The 26,350-nt window shown below is 34.1% G+C and overlaps 2 protein-coding genes across 3 annotated transcripts; both read right to left on the bottom strand.

Moving 5' to 3' along the window:
* Positions 1–220: 220 nt before the first annotated feature.
* LOC105767415 (AT-hook motif nuclear-localized protein 1) lies at positions 221–3,686 on the bottom strand. Of its 2 annotated transcripts, none has more exons than XM_012586933.2 (6): positions 3,078–3,686; positions 1,620–1,687; positions 1,362–1,493; positions 1,006–1,167; positions 553–899; positions 221–467 (listed from the first exon to the last, which is right to left on the bottom strand). In XM_012586933.2, the coding sequence occupies exons 1-5, from the start codon at positions 3,373–3,375 to the stop codon at positions 567–569; spliced, it is 993 nt and encodes a 330-aa protein (XP_012442387.1). In that variant the 5' UTR covers positions 3,376–3,686; the 3' UTR covers positions 221–467; positions 553–566. The 2 variants fall into 2 exon arrangements, with proteins under 2 accessions (XP_012442387.1, XP_012442388.1); XM_012586934.2 differs by having other exon boundaries at positions 3,099–3,686.
* Positions 3,687–24,250: 20,564 nt separating this feature from the next.
* On the bottom strand, positions 24,251–25,644 carry LOC128040443 (uncharacterized). The gene is made up of 2 exons (XM_052629193.1): positions 25,431–25,644; positions 24,251–24,417 (listed from the first exon to the last, which is right to left on the bottom strand). Exons 1-2 carry the CDS (start codon positions 25,642–25,644, stop codon positions 24,251–24,253), a joined length of 381 nt encoding a protein of 126 aa, XP_052485153.1.
* Positions 25,645–26,350: the final 706 nt, after the last annotated feature.

Genomic DNA, 26,350 nt, shown 5'->3' with positions numbered 1-26,350 from the left:
AATGCATCTAAAATAAAACTACTAATTTATTTTTTAAGTTTTATTTTTTAAAAATATCATTACTTTGTATAAAAAACTATTTTTATTTCAAAGCATAGTTTTATAATATTAAAACAATAATAATAAATTTTAGAGACCAAATTATTAAAAGAAATAATTTTAAAATTTAAGCATAAATATTAAAACGTAAAATAAAAATAAAAATGTTACCAAGACGAAATAATTGATGATTGATTTGTCTAAATTTAATAAAGTTGAGTGTCAACCCTTGTGTAAATAAACATGTTCCCACAACTTTGCTACAAAAGAGGGAAGAAAAAAGAGTTCCTCCCATCTCACATCATTGCAGTAAACCATGCTTCTCCATTGCTGTATCTAATTGTTACAAATGACCATCAAGTAAATAAAATTAGTTTTAATGAGATCTTCATCACGTCAGCCTCCGAGACTCTTAAAATTACATAGACCTGAAATGAATTTTTTTTGAAAGGATTAGATTATAATTTACAAAATGCTTTTGCGGTTGCGGATAATATATATAATTATATGTACCTTGGACTTGGACACTATTCACTGGACACAGAGACGTTAATGTCAGGGGATGGTCGATGGATTGGTGAAGGATTTGAGCCATTCCAGCCAGCTACAATTGAAGCTGCTACAGGATTTGCTAAATGTTTATCAATAATTGTGTTATTATTATCTGCTTCCCCAAGGCTTTGTCTTTCCCCTGGAAAGGGGTATGCTGATGTCATACAGTTTTCACCATCAGGTTTTGTTGCCGCGGTAGCTGATGGAGGAGCAGCTGTAACGACTGTGGAAGCCGCCGCAGTTTCCTGACGGTAATGCTTCCTTTTTTGCACTTTGTAACCATTTGGCATGAAGCTTCCTACCACAATCTAGCAACAGAAAATGGAAACTGTATAATTTAATGGCAATCTACATTATTCTTATCAATTATTTTTCTTCAAGCATATGGACGTAGATAAGTTGAATAGGGCTAACTTGAATAGGGCTAGCAGCCACCAAAATACCAGCAAGGCCACCACCAATTACACGACCATCGGGTCCTGCCAGTGAAACACTCAACCCACCAGTTCTACTTTTTCCACCACCGGTGTCACTTACTGTAAATGAACCAGTTAATGACAATATCTCAAACCGACCCTGCAAAAGTAATAATTTCAAGTGTCAACTTACATTGACGCCGGAAAAAGAAACCAAACTGTTAGTACCACTGCCATGGAAAATCTAAGGCCTGTCTGGTGCATGCATCCTCTTAGTAGTACAAAATATCGTTGTGTTGAAACAGTAGGGGACAACATATAAAATAAAGAAGAGACGTGGCAGAAAATTCATGCCTCGTATGTTAAAATCCCACCAGAGGAACCAGGTTGTCGAATGGTAACATTAGAGACAGCTCCATTGGCTGATAGAATACAAATCCCACGAGGACCATTCTGCGAAAACGAAAGAATTTTCCCTGCAACATCCTGCAACATCAATAGAAGCAACGTTTCTCATCATGCAAATCCAAGAAATTAATATATATATATATATATATATATATATACTTCCCATTTAACATGTTCTCAATGTTTTCTAGTATTGGAAATTACCTCCCCAGTATTGACTGTGACCACATGTGGCGTGAAGTCCCCACAGGCCGTGCTAACAAACAGGTCACCTGTCCCCGGAATGGATTCATGAAAATAAAGCGAATTATAATGAACCCAAATTCATCCAACTCTTTTCACTATTAAAATTATGTTATAGTCTTAGAGTTCTAATATTTGGTAAGGAATTGGACCAAATCTACATTCGAGTTAAGTGAACCCTGAATGGAGGGTAGAGCATTATTAATATTTTTTTCTTCGTCCATAAAGATATCAAAATCTTATCGCTTATCTCACCAAGCATTAATTTTTTTCTACTATATTAAATAAATTGAGAGAATTAAGAAGGAAAAAATTAATTCATATAAATTTGTTATATATGATGCTATTTTGCTGTTGTCGAAAGTTGGATTTAATGTGAAAAACCCAATATTTATGAACTTAAATCTTCCTGTTGTCGAAGAAAGCATGAATCAACTACCCACAATGTGTTGGGTGAGAAATAGAGAACAAATAATACTCAAAATGGATAAATCTTTAAGGCTTTTCTTCTTGCTCACATTCATTATTTTATTTTGGTTAAGTAATACTTTTCAATTAGGTTTGGTGAGAATATTATTAGGAGAGTTAGCATTAAATTAATTGTATTTGGTAATTTTAGTCATTTATATTGTTTTTAAAAAAAGAAATGATTTTTTTTTTACTTAAAGTGATTTTATTTTTATTATTAACACTTTTATCATCCTTCTAATTTCAGTATTAAATTTTTATTATTATGAAATTTTTCTTTAATATTTATGTAATAATTAAGTTTTTCCTTAACAAAATACTAAATAAAAAAACATTTATATCGTAATATATTCAACTTAGAGATTTATATTTTTAATCTAATTTGATTGTTCTAATCTAAGTCAGTAATACATTGAAGAAATTCCATTTATTGGTGAATGTGAAATTTTTTGAAAAATCTGAAACTCAAAGTTGTATAAAATAATTTAAAATAAGAAATATGATTATTAAATAGTTATATTCAATTAATTTTTCATTTACAAAACCGAGCTTAATCTCATTATTTGAAGTACGTTAGCCTATTAACAAAGTTTTTAAATAATATTAGTGGCTTAAACTAAAATACAACAACATAATAATAATATCAAATTTGAAATAAGAGAATAAGTTCTCAAGAATAATAACACATGAAAAACTATTATTTGAACTGAGGGTTGGAAAGAAGACAATGTTAATAAAGCTAGTTTGTTTAGCTCGCCTTTCTAAAATTACTATTTAATTTCTTAAAATGTATATATCACATTCACATTTGAACATTTATATTAGATATATTACTAAAAATAACTAATATTATATATAGTGAACTAGATTCATAAACAAATTATATATATTTTTTACAATTTAAATAATTAGTAAAAGAAGCAAGGAGGAGGATGGTGAAGTTGGGATTACCTAGAGAAGGCATTCCTTTACCTCTCTTGGAAGAGGAGAAATCAGAAGGAGATAAAGTGAAGGCAGGAGTTGAGGATGGATATGGAAATGGGATCCTAAGCTTCCCATCTGCATCATATTTCCTTGGCCTCCCTCTCTTTTTCTTCCCTAAGCTATCCCCACCTGCACCTGCTACAGGAACGATTGCTGTTGCACCATCAAGGCTCATGTTCATCACCAGGCTACTCACTGCTGCAGGTGGTGAGTCTGTGTCCGAGTTGCCTAGTGATCCAGATATCGTGCTCTCCTTTTCTTCCATTTTCTCTTGAGAATATATATATATATGACAATATACCAAAATTTGGGTTCTTCTCAAGAACACTAAAAGTTGGGTGTTTGCTTTGAGAAGCTTTTTTTTTTCTTTAAATGAAACAAAATAAAAAAGAAGATGAAGTTTGAAAGTTGAAACAAAGACAGGATCCCTTCAAATGGCGCCAGAAATGGAAGATGGTTTACCTTTTTTTTTTTGGAAAGAAACAGAGAAAATAAAAATGAGATTTTACAAACTTCCCTCCATTAGTGGTGGAGGGAAAGGAAACTGGGGAAAAGAAGCTCTTTCTTTTTTTTTTTTTTTGGGGGGGGGGGGGGTTGTCTGGACTGGACTCCACAGGACCACAGCCTGAAAACAGGGTCAATTACTATAATAGAATGCCTTTTTTGTATTCATTTGATCCCCATATTGCCCCTATAATGTTGTCTATATAAATCTACTAAGGGTAAAATATCCCTTAAATCTCTACACTTTTCGAAATTTTAGATTTTAACTTCTGCATTTTTTATTTTAAAATTTTAATTTTTACTTTTCAGATTTTAAAATTTAGATTTCACTGTTAATTTTTTTTAAATTTAAGTTAATTATAATATTATTTTTAACTACATAGTCATTAAGTGAGTATTTTTTATTTCAAAATGTCACACCAATAAATTTAACAAAAAATAATGTTAAACCTAGATGTTGAAATCCGAAAAATAGATAAACTAAATTTCTAAAATAAAATATAAAAATTTTCTAAATTTTTAAAAAATATAGACATATTTTAATAAAAGAATCAAAGGAAATTCCGACCAAAAAAATTGAAAGGAAATGGGTACCGATTTTATTTTATTTTAATTTTTTCTTGTGTGACAATTTTACTCAAACTTTTAGAAATAGAAAATATTAATAATAGTAGTAATATTTTTTTTGCCCAATATAGTAGTAATGGTTTTAGAAAAGGGTAAATTACGTAAATAGTCATCTAATTATTAAAAATTTTTATTTTAGGCATTCAAATTAAAAATTACAATTTAGCACATTACATAGTTTGATTATTTTGGTTACTTCGTTAAAATCACAAACGACAACTTAGGCGTGGTAGTTAAAAAATAGGTATAATAAAATTTTAGTCCTCAACTTTTACATATCATATAGATTTAGTAATAATTTTAAAAATTAACCTTTAAAATTTATAAATATTCTCAATTTAACTCTAATTCTAAAAATTAAAAAAAATATAAAATAAAAATATTTTAAAATATATAATTAATTTAAAAGATATATAAAATTTTAAAAATTATTGTTGACAAAAAATAGCATATGAAATTTAAAAATATATAAAAATACATAAAATTTAAAATTATCAAGAAATTATGATAAGATACAATACAAAGCCTTTAGTAAAATCTAGACCTTCCATAAGGCAACAAATCGAATGACACAGCACACTCTTCTCTTAAAATTAGAAAATTTACGAATTTTACTGATTATGAAAGGACAACCACATTAAATAACAGAAGGCTATAATTATCTCCCGCTTACATTGAGTGAAAAGCTTTGCCAAAGATAAATAGAATGAAAATGCAAGAATGGAAGGAAAATAAAATAAAATTTTATTAATATAAAATAATTATCTCCTCTACATTGATAAAGGGCTCGTGCCCAATAATACAAGTATTACCCACGGAGGGGTTAACAGCATCTCCCATAGGAGCAGCGTTAGAAGGAGGACCGACACTTTCGAAGGCATCACCATCCATTTCTTTGTTTGACGAGCTACCTTCAGTGGGATCGTCATCTATTGCTGCAGCAGATGCTCCCTCGGATGAAGTAGTCAAAGGAACTTAAAGTCGTTTCTGAAATTCCCGCCAATCCTCCTCGGGATTTGGATCGTACAGATCAAAATTAATCATCTCAAAATTCTCTCTAAAGAGAGGAGGTTCCATATTCACCCGGCAGAAGTTGAAAGGACCATAGACGACTTGTAAAGCCAATACTAACTGGTCTTGAAAGGAGTCCAGTAGCTTCCCTTGAGCAAAAGAAAAAGAAGCCTTATCACTAGCTCGAGATTCTTTCTCCTTCAACAGGTCAACTTGCAAGGCCTCCAGTGGTTTGTCTTTCTCCTCCAGTTGTTAAGCCTTTGTCTCCACCTCCTTCTCCTTCTCTTCCAAGTAATCCTTCAAAGCCTACACATCTGTAATCAGATTCTTGACGTGCCTCTTTAAGTTGGAGGCCCTTTTGTTGGCCTCAGTAACAACCTTCTTCACTTTATCTCAAGCTGTCTGAAGGACTAATGTCTCTTGAGCGACCCGATTGCAAGCTAACTTCAAAACTAGTATGGGCTCTATAGAGCATATATAAAACATTCATCATTAGCAAAGCAAACTAAATTTAATTAAGCTTACAGATTTGCGAAAACTACCTAAAGTAGCAGCAATAGCTAATGGAAAAACAACAATAGGGAAAGATAGGTAGCCTACTTCCGCAAAAGTATTACCAGCCACAGTAGGGATGGAGTGAAGGAGGGACTCCCCTGAAGTGATAGGGGTGGAAATTTGGCCAACAACTACAGTTGTCGTGTAACACCCTATATCCGACTCGGTAATCGGGTCTGAGCTACAGGATGTCACATCCGTTGCCAAAGCAACTATGATTCATTATACACTTTACAACCATTTACACATGCAAATAAGTATATTATGCAATCATACTATGCTACATAATCATTTCCAAGTCTCATACGAGCTTACAAAAGCTGTTTTGCTAACCCGACGTTGAATTAGGACCAAGTTGTACATTTTTCAAACTTACGGGCTAACATTGCGACATCATAGCTTCCACGTCATGACATCATCAATCAGTGAGTTACGCCGCGACTTCAGACATCTCTACGTCGTGATGTCACTCAATGTCGATCTATGTCATGACGTCACTCACTAACGATTTATGTCGCGACGTCGGGGACTCGTGGTCACGACGTTGCCCCTATTTTGGCGAAGAGCACATTGATACATTTTTCATGCTTCCTAACAAACACTTATATACTCTCATAACATCATTCCACAATCAATACAACATCATTCCATACAAATCTATACCAATCTAAGCAAATGAGCATTTGAAACCAAGCATTTAATATAACATACAACACATAATCATCATTCAAGCTTATCCAAGCGATTTATCAATCTAGCCATTCCAAGCTACCCCAGTTCAAGTTCAAATCCATTTTACCTATGCAAATTGAAAATCAAGAACTTATATGGCCTTAACATGAACCAAAACAAAGCATAAAATAAACTATAATTCATGCTTAACATTCAAACATACTACAATCCCAAATACCATGTTGACATATACCATTAGAGATAGTCATTTTCACAATCAAGACCTTATATATACATGCCACAACTTTAGGACTCAAAATGAACATAATTCTACTATTTTGACGATAGTGTGATGTTCATGAAGATCCGGCTTTTAGAGTTCCACAAGTTAGAAGAAACAACTAGAATAAACATATAGATGCTTAGTAAGTTCAAATGGAAAATACTATGATTACCTTAACCACAAATAAGCGTGTTAGCTACCATAGTTTTCGTATAAATTGGCTAGGACATGTCACTTAAAATAAAAACAAGGTGAGCTTAAGTATTCATGCAAATTAGACATTATAAGCAAAACTCAAAACATAACAATTTATATCACTTTCACATAACTCATTAACCCGTCGTCAAATATAGGGCTATAAATGAATCGAGCTTGAAAGAACAAACCTTTATTCATGTTCAGTTGTTTATTTTTAAGCTTGTTCATTTTCAGTTTGTGTTCATTAAGAATTTCAAATTTTTGTTCATGTTTGTTTATTTAAAATTGTGTGTTCATGTTCATTTAACTTAATCGAACATGTTCACAAACATTAAATGAACATGTTCATGAACATATAATTGAACATATTCACAAACAATGTTAATAAATAATAAACAAACAATAAATAAACACATACACATACATTTATTGTTTACATATAAAATAGTAAAATATAAATATTAATAATTATATTATAAATAAAAATACAAACCAATATAATTTTATTGATATATACTAATGGAATTTTTATAAGAAAATATCATTAATAAATAAACGAGTCATAAATGAATCAATAAATAAGCTTATAAATGAGCTTGTTCATGAACATAAATGAACCGAACACACCTCTGTTTGTGTTCGTTCGTTTATTAAACAAACATAAAAAAAATTTCATACTCGTTTATTTAGTTTAATAAACGAACATAAACGAACGTTATACGAACAATTCACGAATAGTTCATCGAACGGTCCATTCATTTACACCCTTAATCAAATATAGTAGTAATTTCAGGATATTCCGCACTTAAGGAGTCTGTTTTCTAGGCAATTTAGTATTTATTATTATGTTTTTCGTATTTAGTAGTTAGGATTAAATATGAGTAAAATAAGTGTTTTTTATAACACATTTTATGAGCCTATTAGGCCAACACGGGCCTTAGGTGGTGGTAATTTGTTAAATTGAGTGTGTAGGATGATGGATTATAGGCCCAATTGACGTGGGAGCAAGAGACGAGTGATGCATAAGCATCTCGAGGAACAAACTAAACAAGGTGTGGAACACTTGTCATGTTGCACCATGCAAGACCTATGGCACGACATAGGTCGACGTTCTACCCAAGTCTGTCGAGGCTATTTTCGTCCGCACAATCGACTTTATACGAAGACCTAGGATGTGTTGAAGACCTAATATGGGCTTCCAACACTCCTATAAATAAGACTTTAGGGGTTTGATGTAACTAAGTCATCTTAAACACCTTTAAAACCCTTATATATTAAGAGTAGGATTAAACTTAGTTTTTTTGTCGATTTCCTTAAACAAATTTGTTCTTTCCTCTTGGAATCGGTTTAAGTTATTTGCCTTTGCAAGCGATGATATTCGTGATTCTAATCGAGTTGTTGGCACCATTGCCGAGGAGGTGTTGGCATTAAATTTAGAAAATATTTTTACAATTAATAAGATAAGTAGGAACGTTAAAGCCTATAGATGCAATATCTTTTTATTTATTTATTTTATTAAACTTAGCAGAGGGACATTATGGCAACTTTGATGGGTAGAACTATATTCAATACAAATTGGATAAAGCCTAGTATTGCCCGACCAGTAACTAGTAGAATTTCATTTGAGATTAATCCCTCCTTATTAACATGGTTATCAACTAATATGTAGTTTAGTGATGACTCAACCATGGACCCTATTGCAGACTGATTGAATAGATATGTAACACTGTGAGCTATGTTGGAGTTTCTGAAGAAGTAATCATGTTACTACTAATCCATTTTGCCCTTGGAGGCCAAATATGATAATTGTTAGAAGTGTTACCTCTGGGAACTATTACAACATGGGAATATTTTGTGCAATGGTTCTTACAAAGGATCATACCCATTCCTATGCGATTAAAGACAAAGGAGGAGGTATTGCAATTCAAGCAGAGTCCCGTGGAAACACTTGGTCAAGCATGGGATAGATTTAAAATAATTGTATGAAAAGATTTGGGGTGAAATTAATACAGTTAGTCAATTACAACACTTTTATGCAGGTTTAAATCAAGAGAGCAAATAACAAGTTGACGTAATGGTTGCAGGAAGCGTTTGGTCAAAAATTATTCAAGAAATTGTTATGCTTCTTGAAATAATGAGCATCAATGATTATACTTGGATAAAAATTAGAGAAGTAGAACTGGCAGAAGAAGTAATGAGAAACCATGAGGTGAACGAGGACAAGGAGAAAGACATGGAAGAACAATTGAACGAAGATGAGGATTTCACTTTAGATGTTGAAGAAATCTTGGACGATGAATTTTCTAAGAAACTGCTCGAAAAGCTATTGGAACACATCTATCAACTGGACTAGAAAAGACAATATAAAGAACCTTCTAGCCAAGATGACTTTATCAATTGTCAAAGCACATGTGCTGGAATTAAAGCCCCTTCTCGTACACTTGAAATATGATTATTTGGGTGATAACGATACTTTACTAGTAGTCATCGCAGTAGGCTTATCGATGGAGCAAGAGAAAGCACTCTTGGATGTACTTAAAGATCATAAAAAAGCTATTGGGTGGACCATTGCTGAAATTAAAGGAATTAATCCAATTTTATGTTAGCATAAAATAATATTGGATGAAGGAAAGAAACCAATGGTCAATGCTCAGTGACTTCTTAATCCAATAATGAAGGAGGTGATCAAGAAGGAGTTGATAATATGGTTAAATACAAGAATTGTCCATCCCATCTCTGATAGTGAATAGATGAGTCCAACATAATATGTTCCAAAAACGGAGGAATGACAGTGGTGACAAACGAGATGAATGATTTGATTTCCACTCAAACAATTACAAGATGGCGGATATGTATCAACTATAGGAAACTGAATGATGCAATTAAAAAGGATCACTTTCCGGTGCCATTTATAGACCAAATGCTTGACCCGTTAGCAGGTAAAGAATATTATTGTTTCTTTAATGGATATTCGGGATATCATCAAATCCCTATCCATCTGGATGATAAGGAAAAGACTACTTTTACATGTCCTTTTGGAACATATGCTTTTCAAATGATGATGTTTGCATTATGCAATGCGCCAACTACATTCATGCATTGCATGATTGTGATCTTCACTGACATGTTAGAACAAGGATTAGACATATTCATGGATGATTTTTCTTTGTATGGAGATCCATTCATGGAATGTTTACACAATCTTGAATGGGTACTAAAAGGATGTGAATAAACTAATTTGGTGCCCAATTGGAAAAAAAAGTCATTTCATGGTAAAAGAAAGAATTTTTCTCAGGCATCAAATTCCAAAAAAAGGTTTGGAAGTCGATAAAGCTAAGATTGAAGTAATAGAAAAGCTAACACATCCAACAAATGTTTGAGGAGTGAGAAATTTCTTAAAACATATAAGCTTTTATAGGCGATTCATAAAAGACTTTGCACAAGTCTCAAAACCATTGAGCCAATTACTGCAGATTGATGTCCCTTTTGAGTTCAAAGATAAATGCATCGAGGCTTTCGACATTCTAAAGCATAAATTAGACTCAGCACCCATCATAGTCAATCCTGATTGGGCAAAGCCTTTTATGATTATGTGCGATGCAAGTGATCATGCAGTTGGAGCAGTATTGGGACAAGATAAAGATAAGGTTTTTCACGCTATTCATTACGCAAGGAAGACACTTAATCCAGCTCAATGCAATTACACTACCACGGAGAAAGAAATATTAGTAGTTGTATTTGCATATGAGAAATTCATATTGTATTTGATGGCGAATCGAGTTTATGTTTATACAGATCACTTAGCACTGAAGTATGCGATGAAGAAAAAACAAACAAACGCGAGACTAATGAGATGGATGTTACTTCTTTAAGAGTTTGATTTATGGATCCTCGATAGAAAAGGGATAGAAAATCAAGTTGCAGATCATTTGTCACAATTGGAATTAGAAGTTAAAGGAAAAGGGGAAATAGAAATAAATGAAAACTCTATTGACGAGCAATTATTCCAACTCAAAGCAATTTCCAAACCACCTAGGTATGCAGACATTGTCAATTATTTAGCCCAAGGAATTTTTCCAATGGACACAACATAGGTGCAAAGAAAGAAGATTAAGTATGATGCCAAAAAATATACATAGGAGGAACCATATGTTTTTCAACGTGTCGATCAACTAATCTAGAGTTGTGTAGCTGAGGAAGAGGTAAAAGATATTCTAATGGGATGTCATACATCTCCGTACGGAGGCCACTTTAGGAGTAAGAGATGTACTGGAATCTAGATTCTATTGGGATACCATAACAAAAAAAACTTATGAATTTGTGCAAAGATGTGACAGATTCCAAAGGACAGGGAACATTTCAAGAAGGGATGAGATGCCACAAAATAGGATTTTAGAAATAGAGATTTTCGACATATGGAGCATAGACTTCATAGGACCATTTCCTAGTTCATTTGGAAACCAATATATTACATCTTAAAGTAGGTAGAAGCAACTACTCTACCAACAAATGATACGAAAGAAGTAGTGAAATTTTTGAGGAAGAACATATTCGTACGATTTGGAACCCCGAGGGCCTTGGTCAATGATGAAGGTTCTCATTTCTGCAATTGACAATTGGATGTTGCACCAGCCAAATACAGTGTTAGGCATCAAATTACCACAACATATCACCCTTAGACCAATGGGAAAGTAGAAGTATCCAATCGAAAAGTCAAACAGATTTTGGAAAAAATAGTAAATCCAAATCGTAAGGATTAGAGCACGCGGTTGGATGATGCTTTATGAGCCTACCAAACAATGTACAAAACACCGTTGGTTATGTCACCATAGAAACTCGTTTATGGGAAAAACTATCATTTGCTAATAGAGATAGAAAAGAAGGCTTATTGGGAAATCAAAGAACTAAATTTGGATCCAACCTTAGCCAAGGAAGCAAGATTATTCCAGATAAATGAGTTAGAAGAGTTCAAATATTTGGCATATGAAAATTCCAAAATTTACAAAGAAAAAGATAAAAAGATACATGACTTAATAATCAAAGTGAAATCCTTTTCACCTGGACAGCAGGTACTACTTTTCAACTCTAGCTTAAAACTCTTTCCAGGTAAGCTACGGTCAAGGTGGACAAGACTATTTATGGTAGACTGAGTTCTTCCCCATGGCACTATGGAACTCACAACCAAAGATGGTAGAAACTTCCTATTAAATGGAAACGATTGAAACGATACTTTGGAGGCAATTTCAAATCTAAAGTCATGAACCAAGCTCTAGAATGTCGATTCATATCTAAAATGACAGGTGAGGCATGGGAATTTGAGGAGCATTGGAATCAAATGCTAAATGAGTCCGATAACATCACATAACTCAACTCACGGTAAGTAAATTAAGTTGTACATATTGTAAATTATTAATCAGTAGTTAGATTTAGAATTTCATTGTTAAATTGCTTGTTAGAATTATGTGAAAACAAGTTTTCGAGAGTGACGAGAGATATTGAAGCCGATGGAGGACAAAAACGAATGATGGAAGGACATCAACACACCTCGAAAAGGGTGGAAGCTAGTTTGTGTCACAACACACCAAAGCTATGGTGTAACACGATCGTTCCAAAGGTAGAAACCCCAAAAATTAATTGTTCTGGTGCGAAACGACCAACTTGTGGCAAGTATAGGTAATATTTTTCATCATGGCATGCTATGCACATGCTATGGCGTGAAACGCCAATGTTTTTCAATAGGTTTCGGCCTATTGTCTTACTAAAATCCTATCAGAAGTTCTATTTATACCATCATCCCTAACCCTAAATATACACCATTCAGATGCCTTAAAAGAGTAAAAAATATTCTTCAGCCACCACACCATCACTTCAAATATTAGTTTCTTTTCCTCTTTCTAGAGACGTCATCTATTCGTCTTCTATTATTCCAAACATATACTCTACATCAGTGGAGTACCAATCTCTGTCAGCAACAAGCTAAGGTTTCATACTCCAACTATATTTTTAATTAATTTTAACCATTTGGATCTTTGCAATTTTTTTCCAATGGCATCAAGGAAAGAACAATGCACTACCAAGGCACCGATCAACTTTGATGCCAATCAATTCACTAATTCAGAAGTTGAGAGGTTCCATCTTTAAATGAGTGGCCAATTGTTCATTCAAGAACGTGGATTTGACCCCACCATGTCTACCTGTGACAAGATTTGGAATTTGGTGCGATACCACTATTGGAATAACTTTTGTGCCACCCCAACCAAACTGGCAGTTGACACGATAGTTTATGAATTCTATGCCACTTTGAAAGATCTGGAAAATCGTAGACAACAAGGTGAGATGATTTCCCAAATCACTATTCAGGGGGAAAAGTGTTGGTAGAGCTAAAAGAAATATGCAGGTTTTATGATGCCCCATATTATTCCCATGATTATCTAGAAAATATAGATTTATTCACATTTGAGGAACTAGATATGAAGGGAATAATCAATTATTTGACGGAGGATCGTGGCGAGTGGACTTCCAATGCCAACACCGAGGTGCCCTTAAAATTTAACAAAACCATCTTGTTTCTGATGGCAAAAATGTGGATGCAATTTATTTGTACCCGCCTAGCACCCACACACAATGCTTCTAACGTTACCGTATACAGAGTGCTTATGCTTTATGCGATTTTACAGAAAAACTAGATTTGCCTCGACCATTGGATCTATGAAGAAACGATGAAGTGCAAACGGAGTCACAAACAAAGTATGTACTTTCTTCATTTGATCATAGCCCTATGCAGACGAGCTGAAGTTTGATTGTGTCCTGTTGAACCATTCACGCGACTGAAAAGGAGCATAATTGGGGACAACATGTACGAATAGTTTATTGAACTGCAAAGAAAGAAAAAACAGAAGCCAAACAATGAACAAAGCATAGGAGGGATCCCTAAAGGCGGGGTAAGAGGAAGACTAAAGCACAGACATCATGGGATTGGCAAACATGTCAATTTTCGAATGGAAAACGCATTGGATGCAAGACATGGGCAATATTTTGATACGCCTTATGAAACAAAATGGATGGCCGACACCAATACCAATACCAGACATGTTCATGAGATTTCCATCATCAAGCGAGGAAGAAGACAACAAGGAAGAGTCAGAGCCTAATTCTGACTAGTTTTGAACAAGTTTTAATCTCTTTTTAATTTGGACATTGTACTTTATTTTTTTATCTGTGATGATTGTTATTTGTTTGTTTTAATTTTTATTATTTAGAACTTTGGTATTATGTATATTGCGTTTAGTTTTTCTCAGTAGGAACCCCAATTTTTTTACGGCACTACATTTTCAAGCCAAACCCAAAAGGAGTAGTAGTCCCACCAATTGTAATGCATGAATCATGTTAATCGGATAATCTTTTTCCTTTATATTTTTAATTGCACATTAGGGACAATGTGCCAAATAAAGTGTGAAGGCGGCTTGGAAAATTTTAAAATTTTATGTTATTTTATTTTCTTTTTTAGTAGTTTTAATTTTAATTTTAGCATGTTTTCTATGTACTTGAGCTTGTAGAAAGACAAGTGATTGATTAGGAGCATGTTAATAGATTTTTGTGCATAAACTATAAGTTTAGTTTGATAATAATTGATTCTAAATTTTTAATTCTAGACTACTTAGTTCAATTTATTACATTGTAAATAGAATGAAGATGTTAAGTATACCACATGATAAATAGGTATATAAATAGCATGCATGTTTAATTGAATTATAGGTTGTAGAAATTAACAGACTTGGCCGATTTACTCCATGTATAGAATTACCTAGGGATGACCTAAGACACTGTTTGGTAGACACTTTCGAGCTAAAAAGCTACCCCGAAATTATTTTCCCAAGTACCTATTTTGAGCCTGAACCCATTTTCTTTATGAACCGTTAATGAAACCCTAAGCCTATTATATATTCTATTTGATCCTTTAATTCGTTGGTTCTTGCATGGATTTAGACGTCCAACCATTGATATAGAGGGATTAGGTAGATACATCATGGTGGTTTTGAAAAGAGAAAAAATTGAGTGACTAAGGAATTCTATGGTATAGTGAGTATAAGATTTCTTGAGCTTGTAGAAAAAAAGAAAAAATGTGAATCGATAAAATCTTGATGAAGAAAATAAAAGCAGAGTGAGTTGGAAAAAAAAAGTACGCTCACATTTGTTCAAAAAAAATAATATTACAAGTTCGGATGACTATACTCATCAATATTATACTAGGCCTTAATAAATGGAAAGATAAGGAAGGTGAGGGAAGTAGATCTAAGGTGGTGAGCTACATGTTCAATTGGGGGAGTATCGGGGACAATATCATGTGTCAAACTGCTTTCCTGTTTAGCCTTTTTGTCGAGTCTATTCTTTAAATTCTATACCAACCTAAGTTGTAGAACGTTACAAGCCCAAAAGTCCTTTGTGACTTAGGTAGTTCTTTATATTGATGAAATTGTGTCGAGTTTTGATCTTTTTACCACTTATATTCATTTGAACATAATTGTATATTTATATATTTGTTTTGATGGAAACCTATACTTAACATTCTTTAATTTGTTTGTTTTGTAATTTAGTGAACCAACTTGTCTAATTTTAGAAATTGTGAGTCAATTGTATATCATGCTCAAATTATATGTTTATTTACATTATATTGTTAATGTATTTCTATCCAATTTCTTGTATCAAGCTAGCTCAAGTACTTTTTTTTTCTTTTCATGTTTATTTCTTGTTTTCAGTTTAGCTTATTTTCGATTTTTATTTTGTTTTCGTTTAGTTTGCTTGGGGACAAGCAAAGACTTAAGTGCGGGGGTATTTGACTTGTCGTCAAATGTAGTAGTAATTTAGCGATATTTTTTCACTTAATGAGCTTGTTTTTTAGGAATTTAGTATTTACTATTACGTTTTGATATTTAGTAGTTAGGATTAAATTTTAGTAAAATAAGTGCTTTTTTAACACATTTTATGAGTGTTGTGACCTATTAGGCCGACACGGGCCTTCGATAATGGTAATTTTTTAAATTGACATGGGAGCAAGGGATGAGTGATGCACAAGCTTCCTGAGCTGTTAAAGCATGAAATGAACTATACAAGGTGTAGAACACCAGTTGTGTCGCGCCATGCAAGGCCTATGACTCAACATAGGTTGACGTGCTACCCAAATTTGTCGAGGCTATTTTTGTTCACACAATCGAATTTATATGAAAACCTAGGGGTTTGATGTAACTAAGTTGTCTTAGACACGTTCAAAACCTCATAGATTAGGAGTAGGTTTAAACTTAGTTTTCTTTCGATTTTCTTAAACAACTTTGTTCTTTCCTCTCAGAATAGATTTTGATCTAAGAGTTCTCTTATAATATTAAAGTGTTTAAGTTGTTTTCATTTGCAAGTGACGATATTCATGATTTTGATCTAGAGATTATCTACTTCGTTCTTCAATCGACGTTAAATCTAGGATTATTCTAATATATGTTCTCTTTCGATTCAATCGTGTTAATTACATGTTTATTTCAATTGAGATTAAGATTATGAATAACATGAGTGGCTAAATCCCTTAGGGGAGATTAACGAGTGGACGGGGATGTGATTAATGGAAGATTTAGGGTTTTTCGAGAGGATTAGTTGGTATAGATTGCGCATTCCTAAACCCTAGGTTTGACAACCGTAGTATGTAATCATATGTTAGATAAGATCGGGAGATAAGTCTAACCAACTAAATCATAGTTTTCCTACTTGAGAAAGTGAGGTCGGAAGCTAAGCGAGTATCAACTAATTAATTTATCAGTTAGAGACTGGGACGTAATAATTGGTTAATTGGTAGTTGATCCACCCTAAAACCATAATTCGAAGTTAATTACAAATCCTGAAATGAGTTAATCTTCTTGATTGGTTTTATTAATTTAGTCTTTTGTTTATTTTATTGTTTATTTATTATAATGATTTAAATTCTCTTGTTAATCTCTTTTATGATATGTTGTAATATATGATTTAATTATTACTATTTAGACTTATTATTGTAAAGAGATTTTCTATAGATTTATTCCATCCTCCTTGGGTACGATCCTCGAAATACTTCTTGTGTTCTGCTTTTACACATATACTATATTACAATTTGATTCGTAAATTTGTGGACACCATCGTTTTAAATTTCTTTATTGTTGGTGTGATATTTCTACTATAAACATTATCACATTTATAAGCATCACTCAACTCATCTCATATCATACCATCAATTCATAAGATCATACTAATTTCACATAATTCATTTCAATGCGATATACAATTATTAATCTATAAGTTTATACCAATTTCACATTATTCATTTCAATATCATATCAAATTGGTTTATTGAATCCATTTTCATTACATTTTCAAGTTTCCAATTTCAGTTATAATGTTTTTCCCAATGGAACCATAGTAAAATAAACTCAGATACATGGATGAACTACACCACACTAAGGCACCGAAGTGCAAAGTCTATAGGCATCAAATGTATAATCATTTTCAAATACATCCATCCATTGCACCAAAGTCTCCGTAGAGACATATTATACTCGATGATCTGGAACAAATGTTGGATCTCAATAGAAACTGTAACAATCTCCTTACAATCACATATCTCGTACAAGTGCGCATAAGAGCGTATTGGCATGCCAGCTGTATCCTAACCTTTTACTAAGTTCACAAGGGCATCAATTATACATATATTCATTACCATTCCCTGTAACAATCATGTTCGCATGTTTATACCTTGTAATTGTCCACACATACATATAATACCTAATAACATTTCATATAAATCAACAATTTTAATTTATTTCAATTCAATCCAGCTCTATTTCACTTTCTAACCATGTATGCCAACATGACCAATATTCAAAGCCATATCATAGCATAGTTCTAAACAAACCAACACAAGAATACACATAACACAAATAAGGTTGGTAAGTTTCGTATGAACTTACCTTTTCAAAATGCAAAAATGAGTGGATCTTTTAGGGACTAATCTGTAATTTTTAATTTTCCTTTATTAGCTCCATTTTGATACAAGTCTTGATCAAATAACTGGCCAAAAGTTTCAAGGGTTTTGAAATATTTTTATTCTTTATTTTCTTTCCTCTTGGTTGAAATAAGGAATGAAGGAATATGATGAAATTTTTTTCCCATTAACTTGGTTTATATATGTTACACCCTTCGCTCGACCAGATTGTCAGGTTTGAGCTACAAAATGCTACAGTCGAAAAATGAAATAGTTACAGACATTAATCGATCAATTCTAAAAAAAAACCTTTAAATTCCATTATTTCAATCATTCAACACAATTTAAATCCTTTTCTATGTCATATTCGAGCTTCCGTAAGCTCTAATGTTGGCTCGGGATCGACTAAAGACCAAACTGGAAAGATTTCAAAAGTTTAGAATGACATTATGATGTAACACCCCAAACATTCAATAGGTCAACCAGTCAAACAAAAATGATCAATAATAACATTTCATACCAATCAACATTTTTAATTTATTTCAATTCAATCCAGCTCCATTTCACTTTCTAACCATGTATGCCAACATGATCAATATTCAAAGCCATATCATAGCATATTTGTAAACAGACCAACACAAGAATACACATACACAAATAAGGCTAGTAAGTTTCGTATGAACTTACCTTTTCAAAATGAAAAAGTGAGTGGATCTTTTAGGGACTAATCTATAATTTTTAATTTTCCTTTATTAGCTCCATTTTGATCCAAGTCTTGATCAAATAACTGGCCGAAAGTTTCAAGGGTTTTGAAATATTTTTATTCTTTATTTTCTTTCCTATTGGTTGAAATGAGGAATGAAGGAATATGATGAAATTTTTTTCCCACTAACATTGTTTATATATGTAACAACCTTCGCGCTCGACCAGATTGCCAGGTTTGAGCTACAGAATGCTACAGTTGAAAAATGAAATAGTTACAGACATTAATCGATCAATTCTTAAATAAAAACCTTTAAACTCCATTATTTCAATCATTCAACACTATTTAAATCCTTTCATATGTCATATTCGAGCTTCTGTAAGCTCTAATGTTGGCTCGGGATCAAATAAAGACCAAACTACAAATATTTCAAAAGTTTAGAATGACATCATGATGTAACACCCCAAACATTCAATAGGTCAACCAGTCAAACAAAAATGCTACGATTCCTATTAAATTTGTGCTGAAACATTAATACCTAGTTCAGTGATGGTTATTAAGATATTTTTATTAATTTATGACCTTCGACCCACGCTAAATTCATTACATTGTTCTTAAATTTCAGTTAAATAATTCCTGATCCTGAGGCTTAGCCTACTGATTTCCCCACTATATGCATCTACAACTTTGAACAGTAGCTCACACTGGCTCAAAAGGTTCTGGATTAGTCCCTTTCTAACATCTTGTATAGCCTATCTTACCTAAGAAGCATAAAAATAAGCTAGACAAGTTCAAATGGATCTCATGAGTTATTAAAATAAAATACTCGATCTTGATATTATTTTAATATGGTATGACTTCAATGGCATGGTCTCTTGTTTGACATCACTTGTACAAGGGCAAATCGTGCATCATCATAGTGCACTATTGATATCATTCGCCTTAACATAACTTGCGAATTGGCACATTTTATACCTTGACACGATTCTCCATTTTGGTCATTTGTGCATTAGTATATCTTGTAGAATGTTTCCATTTACGCATATGTATTGATTTCATAAAAGACAACTCCTTATCAAATATTTTTTTGAGCAATTGATCACGTGCAGACTACCTAATTTTGGATCACGGTACAACCCATTGCACAACAAAAAATAAATCTGGGGATCACATCTAGGGATCCATGTGTAAGGAACGAATTAGGGTTAAAAGGGTATGAACAATTACCTTTAATCGTCTAAAAAATCGAAGAAACATATTACACAATTGTATGTCGATTCCAAGCCGCTACTAAAACATTTCGGCCTACATAATCTACCCGGTGTGACAACGAACGGTAGTCACTCTCTAAAACTATTTTAGAGAGAAAATTTACTTAACGGCTGCTAGATCTCACGCATCCCTTATTTCAGGTATATTAGGTTTTTCTCAAAAACCCTATATTTCCTAATTTGGGAATCATTAATAATTTGATATGAATCAAATCATAATAAATAACCAAATATTATAATTACCATAATAATAATATTTGAAAAAAAAATTAAAATTAAAGAAATTATAATAATATTCGATCCTAAATTATAATTATAATAATTATAATAAAGATTCCAGTAAATTAATTTTTTAGTTAAATTTTATACGAATCAAATTCATATATTAATGTCCATATTTTTCATTATGTGTACAACATAATTGTACATATAATTTGTTCGATATATAACTGCTTAATTAAATTAATTTTATAATCAATTTAATTCTGGTTGACAGCTAAACACAATATCAACTATGTTTGGATTCCGTTCGTTTCAACCATAGGGTGTGACCCTGTAGGTTCTTGTAACGTTAGCAGTAATACTAGAACAATTCTAATATTACAAACAATGAGTGGCATCTAGCAATGCATCATTGCTACCTAAGTTACAAGAAGTCATGATTCAACATAACCTCTCTGTGATTAATCTGTCATATATTAAATCCTTTTGTCCTTTATATGTAAAATGGACACAAGTCATTGAATAGTCACACTTGCATAGTCCATTTAATGTTTCTTGATATCCTGAGTAGAATATGGAAAACAAATAAGTATGATATCTCATATCAACTTATTCGAGCATGGTCATGCATTTCTAGTCTCACTCAATCAAGTGGCCTAGGATATTGCTCCCATTATTTAGGAGGGACAAATTCTATATTGATCAACCATATCCCACTCCATAGATTGTGGTATATCCAACATCAGCTTTTATAGAACAACCAGTTACGGTGGACATTTGAGTGCATCAAAATATATGTGCAAAACCCCAAACCTAGCCTAGACGTTATGGCCGAATGTGACTATGTCACATGGAAAGGGTTTTGAAGACAAGATTGTCGAGTTTAAAAACTGTTACAGTAAGTTAGCTTTTATTTAATTCGAAAAAAAACTAGTTGATTTGCTTTAAGACTTGTCTCTTACCGGAAGCTTTTGTAACCAATTAATTTAGGGAAAATAGTTTCTATTTACGAAAAACCTTAGTTTTTAGAAAAAAAAGTCATGTTTTGTGGAGTTGCAGTTTTTAAAAAAAATCTATAAAAAATAGTATAAAGTCCCAAATTTAAAGCCAACCAGTCCATAGTCTAGAACATACATCAAAAACCCCAAATAAGTAATAAATTCTAGGCATTAATAGAAAACAGTCTAAAATTTACGTGTGGCCACCGTCGAGTCCTCCGCTGCACCGACCCTTCAAGTCTAGGGATTACATGTATAGATTAAACAGAGAAAGGGTGAGTTTTTGCAAGCTTAGTGTGTAATCCCCACAGAAAACATGTATACAGATAATCAACAGAATTCAGTTAGATACAGTCTGGGGCCTATGCCCATCACAGAATTAGTTTAGGCCTTAGCCCATTCAGATACAATTTCAAAAATACATTAGGGCCTTGGCCCATATCAAATATAGAATACAGATATAGTAAATCAGAATCCTACCCACCAGCCTATACACACCATATCCGTCCAACCCTACACACTATGTGGGGATTAAATCAACCCACCCAACCCTACACACCATGCTATACCGAAATGCGGCACATAATCAGAAGGTTGCAGCTGAGCTACCAAATAACAGACTTAATAGTCTTTCAGACACTTCCTCCAAATATCATCAACCCACGCCGATGCAATGCAACATACAAAATATGTCATGCCATTATACAATTAATAGTACATACATTCAGATAACGTAAATCATGTTCAGTATAGAAATCAGACAGATAGACATATAGGGGTCTAAGTAAAGCTTACCGACCCTATAGTAGGTCCACAGTCGACTTGGCGACCCGTACAACCTTATAGAACTTTTCAAAAAAATGGGCTTACACGCCTATATGGCTCACTCGGCCCAAGTTGACCTTGGCCGTGTGCTCCATTTTTAATGTAACCCGTGCTAGTTAATTATTCATATATGTTTTCACTATTTACTTATATGTTCCTTTAAAGTTGTCTACTTGAGCCACTGTTACTAAATTATTTATATCTTGAGCTATAGAATTCTGAATTAAGATCCGCTTGATGCCTTTCAAACTAGACTCAAATACCTTACTACCATAAAATTTTCAGAATTTTTTGTTTAGCCAATAAGTATTGTAAAATCTTCAAACTTACCCCTGTTATGCTATGTGACAGCTTTGTCCCTTCTTTGCTAAAAATTAATTATCCCTTAGTAAAAAATTTGGATGATGTTTCCATTTATTTCTATTGAAAACAAACTCATTAATAGTTTCAAAATGTAAATTTTAACCCCTAATTATTTTTCTCCAAGTTTTGATGATTTTTCAAATTCAGAACAGGGGAACCCGAATTTAATCTGACATTGTCTTACAAAGTTTATTATACCTCAAGATTTACAAGTTCATTACTTACACCATTTCTTATATGAGAAACTAGGCTCAATAAGCTTTAATGTCATATTTTTTTCATCCTCTAATTCGATTTCCACAATTTATGGCGATTTTTCAAAGTTAGCCTACTGCTGCTGTCCAAACGGCAAGCAATTTCAGCTTTTAGCCGAATCCCTTTTTCTTTTTCTTTTTTTCATTTCGGTTACACACCTTGTTTTGTTTGATGCTAAAACAGTCCTCGACACTCCAAATCCTACAATCAAGACACTCAATATCAATTTAATGGATTTACAAGCGAATTGACAACCAAGAACTAACAGAATTCACCTGTCTGAGCCTTCTCCTACGTTTAACTATTGTTAAGACGAGAACACTAAATTCACCAGTCCGAATCTCCCTCTACGCCCAAGTCGCAGAGAAAAAACATTACCACTTCAGCCGTTAAGAGATTAATGACTAAGCGGGCACTAATCGCATGTGAAAACAAAGGAAAATAAATGGATTAGGGAAAAATCAAAAAAGAAGAAAAAGAAGAGAAAGATGGAAAAACTCAGAGAATTTTGGCAGGAGGAAAGGGATAAGAATAGACAGCAGAATTTTTTTGGAAAAGTGAGTCAAAATTCGGTTATGGGAAAAAAATAAAATAAAATCCTGATAACCCCCAAAATCCCTTAATCTTCTCCCCAAATTCCCACTAAACATCCACTACTCATAATCCCTCTATTACACAACTCTATCCCAAAATTTGAGCAAAAAAAAATACCCTTGCCTGCATAGGGATTCAAACACAAGACCTCCACCATAATAACATACCATTTAACCACCAAACTAGTAGGCCCATTTTGATATAATTTACCAAAGAATCAAATAAAAGCCTACTAAACAAGAGTAAGGCTTAATTCATTCAAAATAACAAAATTTGGCCAAGCAAAGGCTTGAACTTAGGACCTTCCAAACACTCCCAGAACACATAACCACTAAAGCTGACAGATATTTGTGTCATATTTTCACAATAACAAAATTAGAAATTTTGGGGTGTTACAAATCTACCCTCAAAAAAGAAAATTTCGTCCTCGAAATTTTACCTGATCAGAACAGATGAGGATATTGCTGACGCATTGCATCCTCAGGCTCCCACGTGGCTTCCTAGTGCTATGATTATGCCACAGAACCTTCACTAAGGGAATAGACTTTTTTTGAAGTACCTTTACATCAAGCTCTAGAATCTGAACTGGCTCCTCCTCGAAGGTCAAGTCTGGCCTAACCTCAATCTCCTCAACAGAAAAAAAAACATGCTTGGGATCAAAGGGTAGCGCCTCAACATTGAAACGTGAAAAATATCATGAATGCGGTCTAACTCCGAAGGTAACTCCAACTGATAAGCAATAGGTCCCACACATTTCAGAATGCGGTAAGGTCCAATAAACCGAGGGCTAAGCTTGCCCTGGCGATCGAACCTCAGAACCTTTTTCCATGGCGAGACCTTGAGAAAAACTAAGTCCCCCCACAGAATACTCGATCTCATGCCTCTTCAAATCTGTATACAATTTCTGCTTATCAAAAGTCACTTTCAAACGATCCCGAATCAATCTAACCTTATCCTCTGTCTCAGAGACCAACTTAGGACCTAGAACACGTCGCTTGCACAACTCAGTCCAACATAAAGGAGTGCGGCACTTACGACCGTACAGTGCCTCATAAGGTGCCATCTAGATCCTAGACTGGAAGCTATTATCGTAAGCAAACTCCGCTAACGGCAAGTACTCCTCCCAACTACCTCGGAAATCAATAGCACAGCTCCTCAACATGTCCGCCAGTATCTGAATCACCCACTCCGACTGACCATATGTATAAGGATGGAAAGCAGTAATGAAGTCTAATCTTTATCCCAGAGCCTCATAAAGCTTCTTCCAGAATCGAAACGTGAAACGAGGATCCCGATTGGAAATGATCGAGACAGGTACCTCATACAGTCTCACTAGTTCTGATATGTAGAGCTCAGCTAATTTCTGAAGAGAAAAGTATGTCCTTACCGGGATGAAGTGAGCAGACTTGGTCAATCGATCCACGATGACCCAGACAAAATCCTTCTTAGTGGGTGCTAGAGGCAACCCACTAACGAAGTCCATCGTTACTCTCTCCCATTTCCATAACGGTATCTTAACCGGCTATAATAAACCCGAAGGTAACTGATGCTTAGCCTTAACCTGCTAACAATTCAAACAGCGAGCAACTAAGTCGGTCACCTCCTTCAACCCTGGCCACTAGTACAATTCCTGAAAATCTCGGTATATCTTGTTCCTGTTAGGATGCATAGTATAGGGACTACCATGTGCCTCTCTCAAAATTGACTGCCTTAAATCCTCATCATTCGACACACAAATCCGACCACGGAAACAAAGTACCCATCCCTGTTTATCCCAATATTAGTAGTGCCACTATTCTCAACCTGACGAAAACGCAACCTGAGAGACTTATCCCCCAATTGTTTGCCTCGAATCTGTTCAATCCATGTCGGTTTGACCTGAAGTTCGTCCAATAGACTTTGATTATCGAATAGGCTAAGTCGAGCGAACATCACTCTCAGATGAGTCATAGCCCTACGGCTCAACGCATCAGCCACCACATTGGCCTTGCCAGGGTGGTACTCAATGGTACAATCATAATCCTTAAGCAGCTCAACCCATCTACGCTGCCTAAGATTTAACTCCTTCTGAGTGAGGAGGTACTTGAGGCTCTTATGATCAGTGTAGATAATACACTTCTCACCGTACAGATAATGCCTCTAGATTTTCAATGCAAAGGCTATGGCGACCAACTCCAAATCATGCGTCGGATAGTTCGCCTTGTGTGTCTTAAGCTGACGAGACGCATATGCAACCACCTTACCCTTCTGCATCAACACACATTCCAAATCGACATATGATGCATCACTATAAACCGTGAACTCCTTTCCAAGTTTAGGCTGTACCAAAACAGGAGCCTCAGTCAGTACAGTCTTAAGCATCTCAAAGCTCTCTTGCTCTGCATTAATCGAGTCAAACGGTACACCTTTACGTAACAACTTAGTCAATGGGGTTGCGATCAGTGAAAATCCTTCCATAAACCATCGGTAATAACCTCGCCAAATTTCAAAAGTCAGAGATCTCGACACATTCTTTGGTCGCTTGAGTCTAATCTGACCTCAATTTTTCAAGGATCGACTGGAATCCCCTCAGTAGATACCACATGACCCAGAAATGTTACTTCACGTACCCAGAACTCCCACTTGTTGAACTTAGCATAGAGCCACTTTTCTCTCAAAATCTGAAGAACAATCCTAAGGTGCTCATCATGCTCATCCTCAGTCCTTAGATAAACCAATATGTCATCAATGAACACCACTACAAACTGGTCTAGGTAGAGCTGAAACACTCGATTCCTCAGATCCATGAAAGCTGCAGGTGCATTATTCAATCCAAATGGCATTACTAAGAACTCGTAGTGACCATACTGAGTCCTAAATTCCGTCTTATGCACATCAGCCTCCTTAACCCTCAATTGATGATACCCAGAACGTAAGTTAATTTTGGAGAACACAGACGCCCCTCGAAACTGGTTAAACAAATCATCAATCCTCGGAAGTCGATACTTGTTCTTAATATTCAACTTATTTAGTTTTCGGTAGTCGATACACATCCTCATGGATCCACCTTTTTTCTTAACAAACAGTACTGGTGCTCCTCACGGGGACACACTAGGGCGGATGAACCCATGATCCAATAACTCCTGAATTTGAGCATTGAGCTCCGTAAGCTCCTTTGGTGCCA

Source organism: Gossypium raimondii, chromosome 4 (genome assembly GCF_025698545.1).
Source record: "Gossypium raimondii isolate GPD5lz chromosome 4, ASM2569854v1, whole genome shotgun sequence".
NCBI classification, from domain to species: Eukaryota; Viridiplantae; Streptophyta; class Magnoliopsida; order Malvales; family Malvaceae; genus Gossypium; species Gossypium raimondii.
Note: the sequence above shows the minus strand (reverse complement) of the source record. Positions and strands in the feature narration are given on the sequence as shown.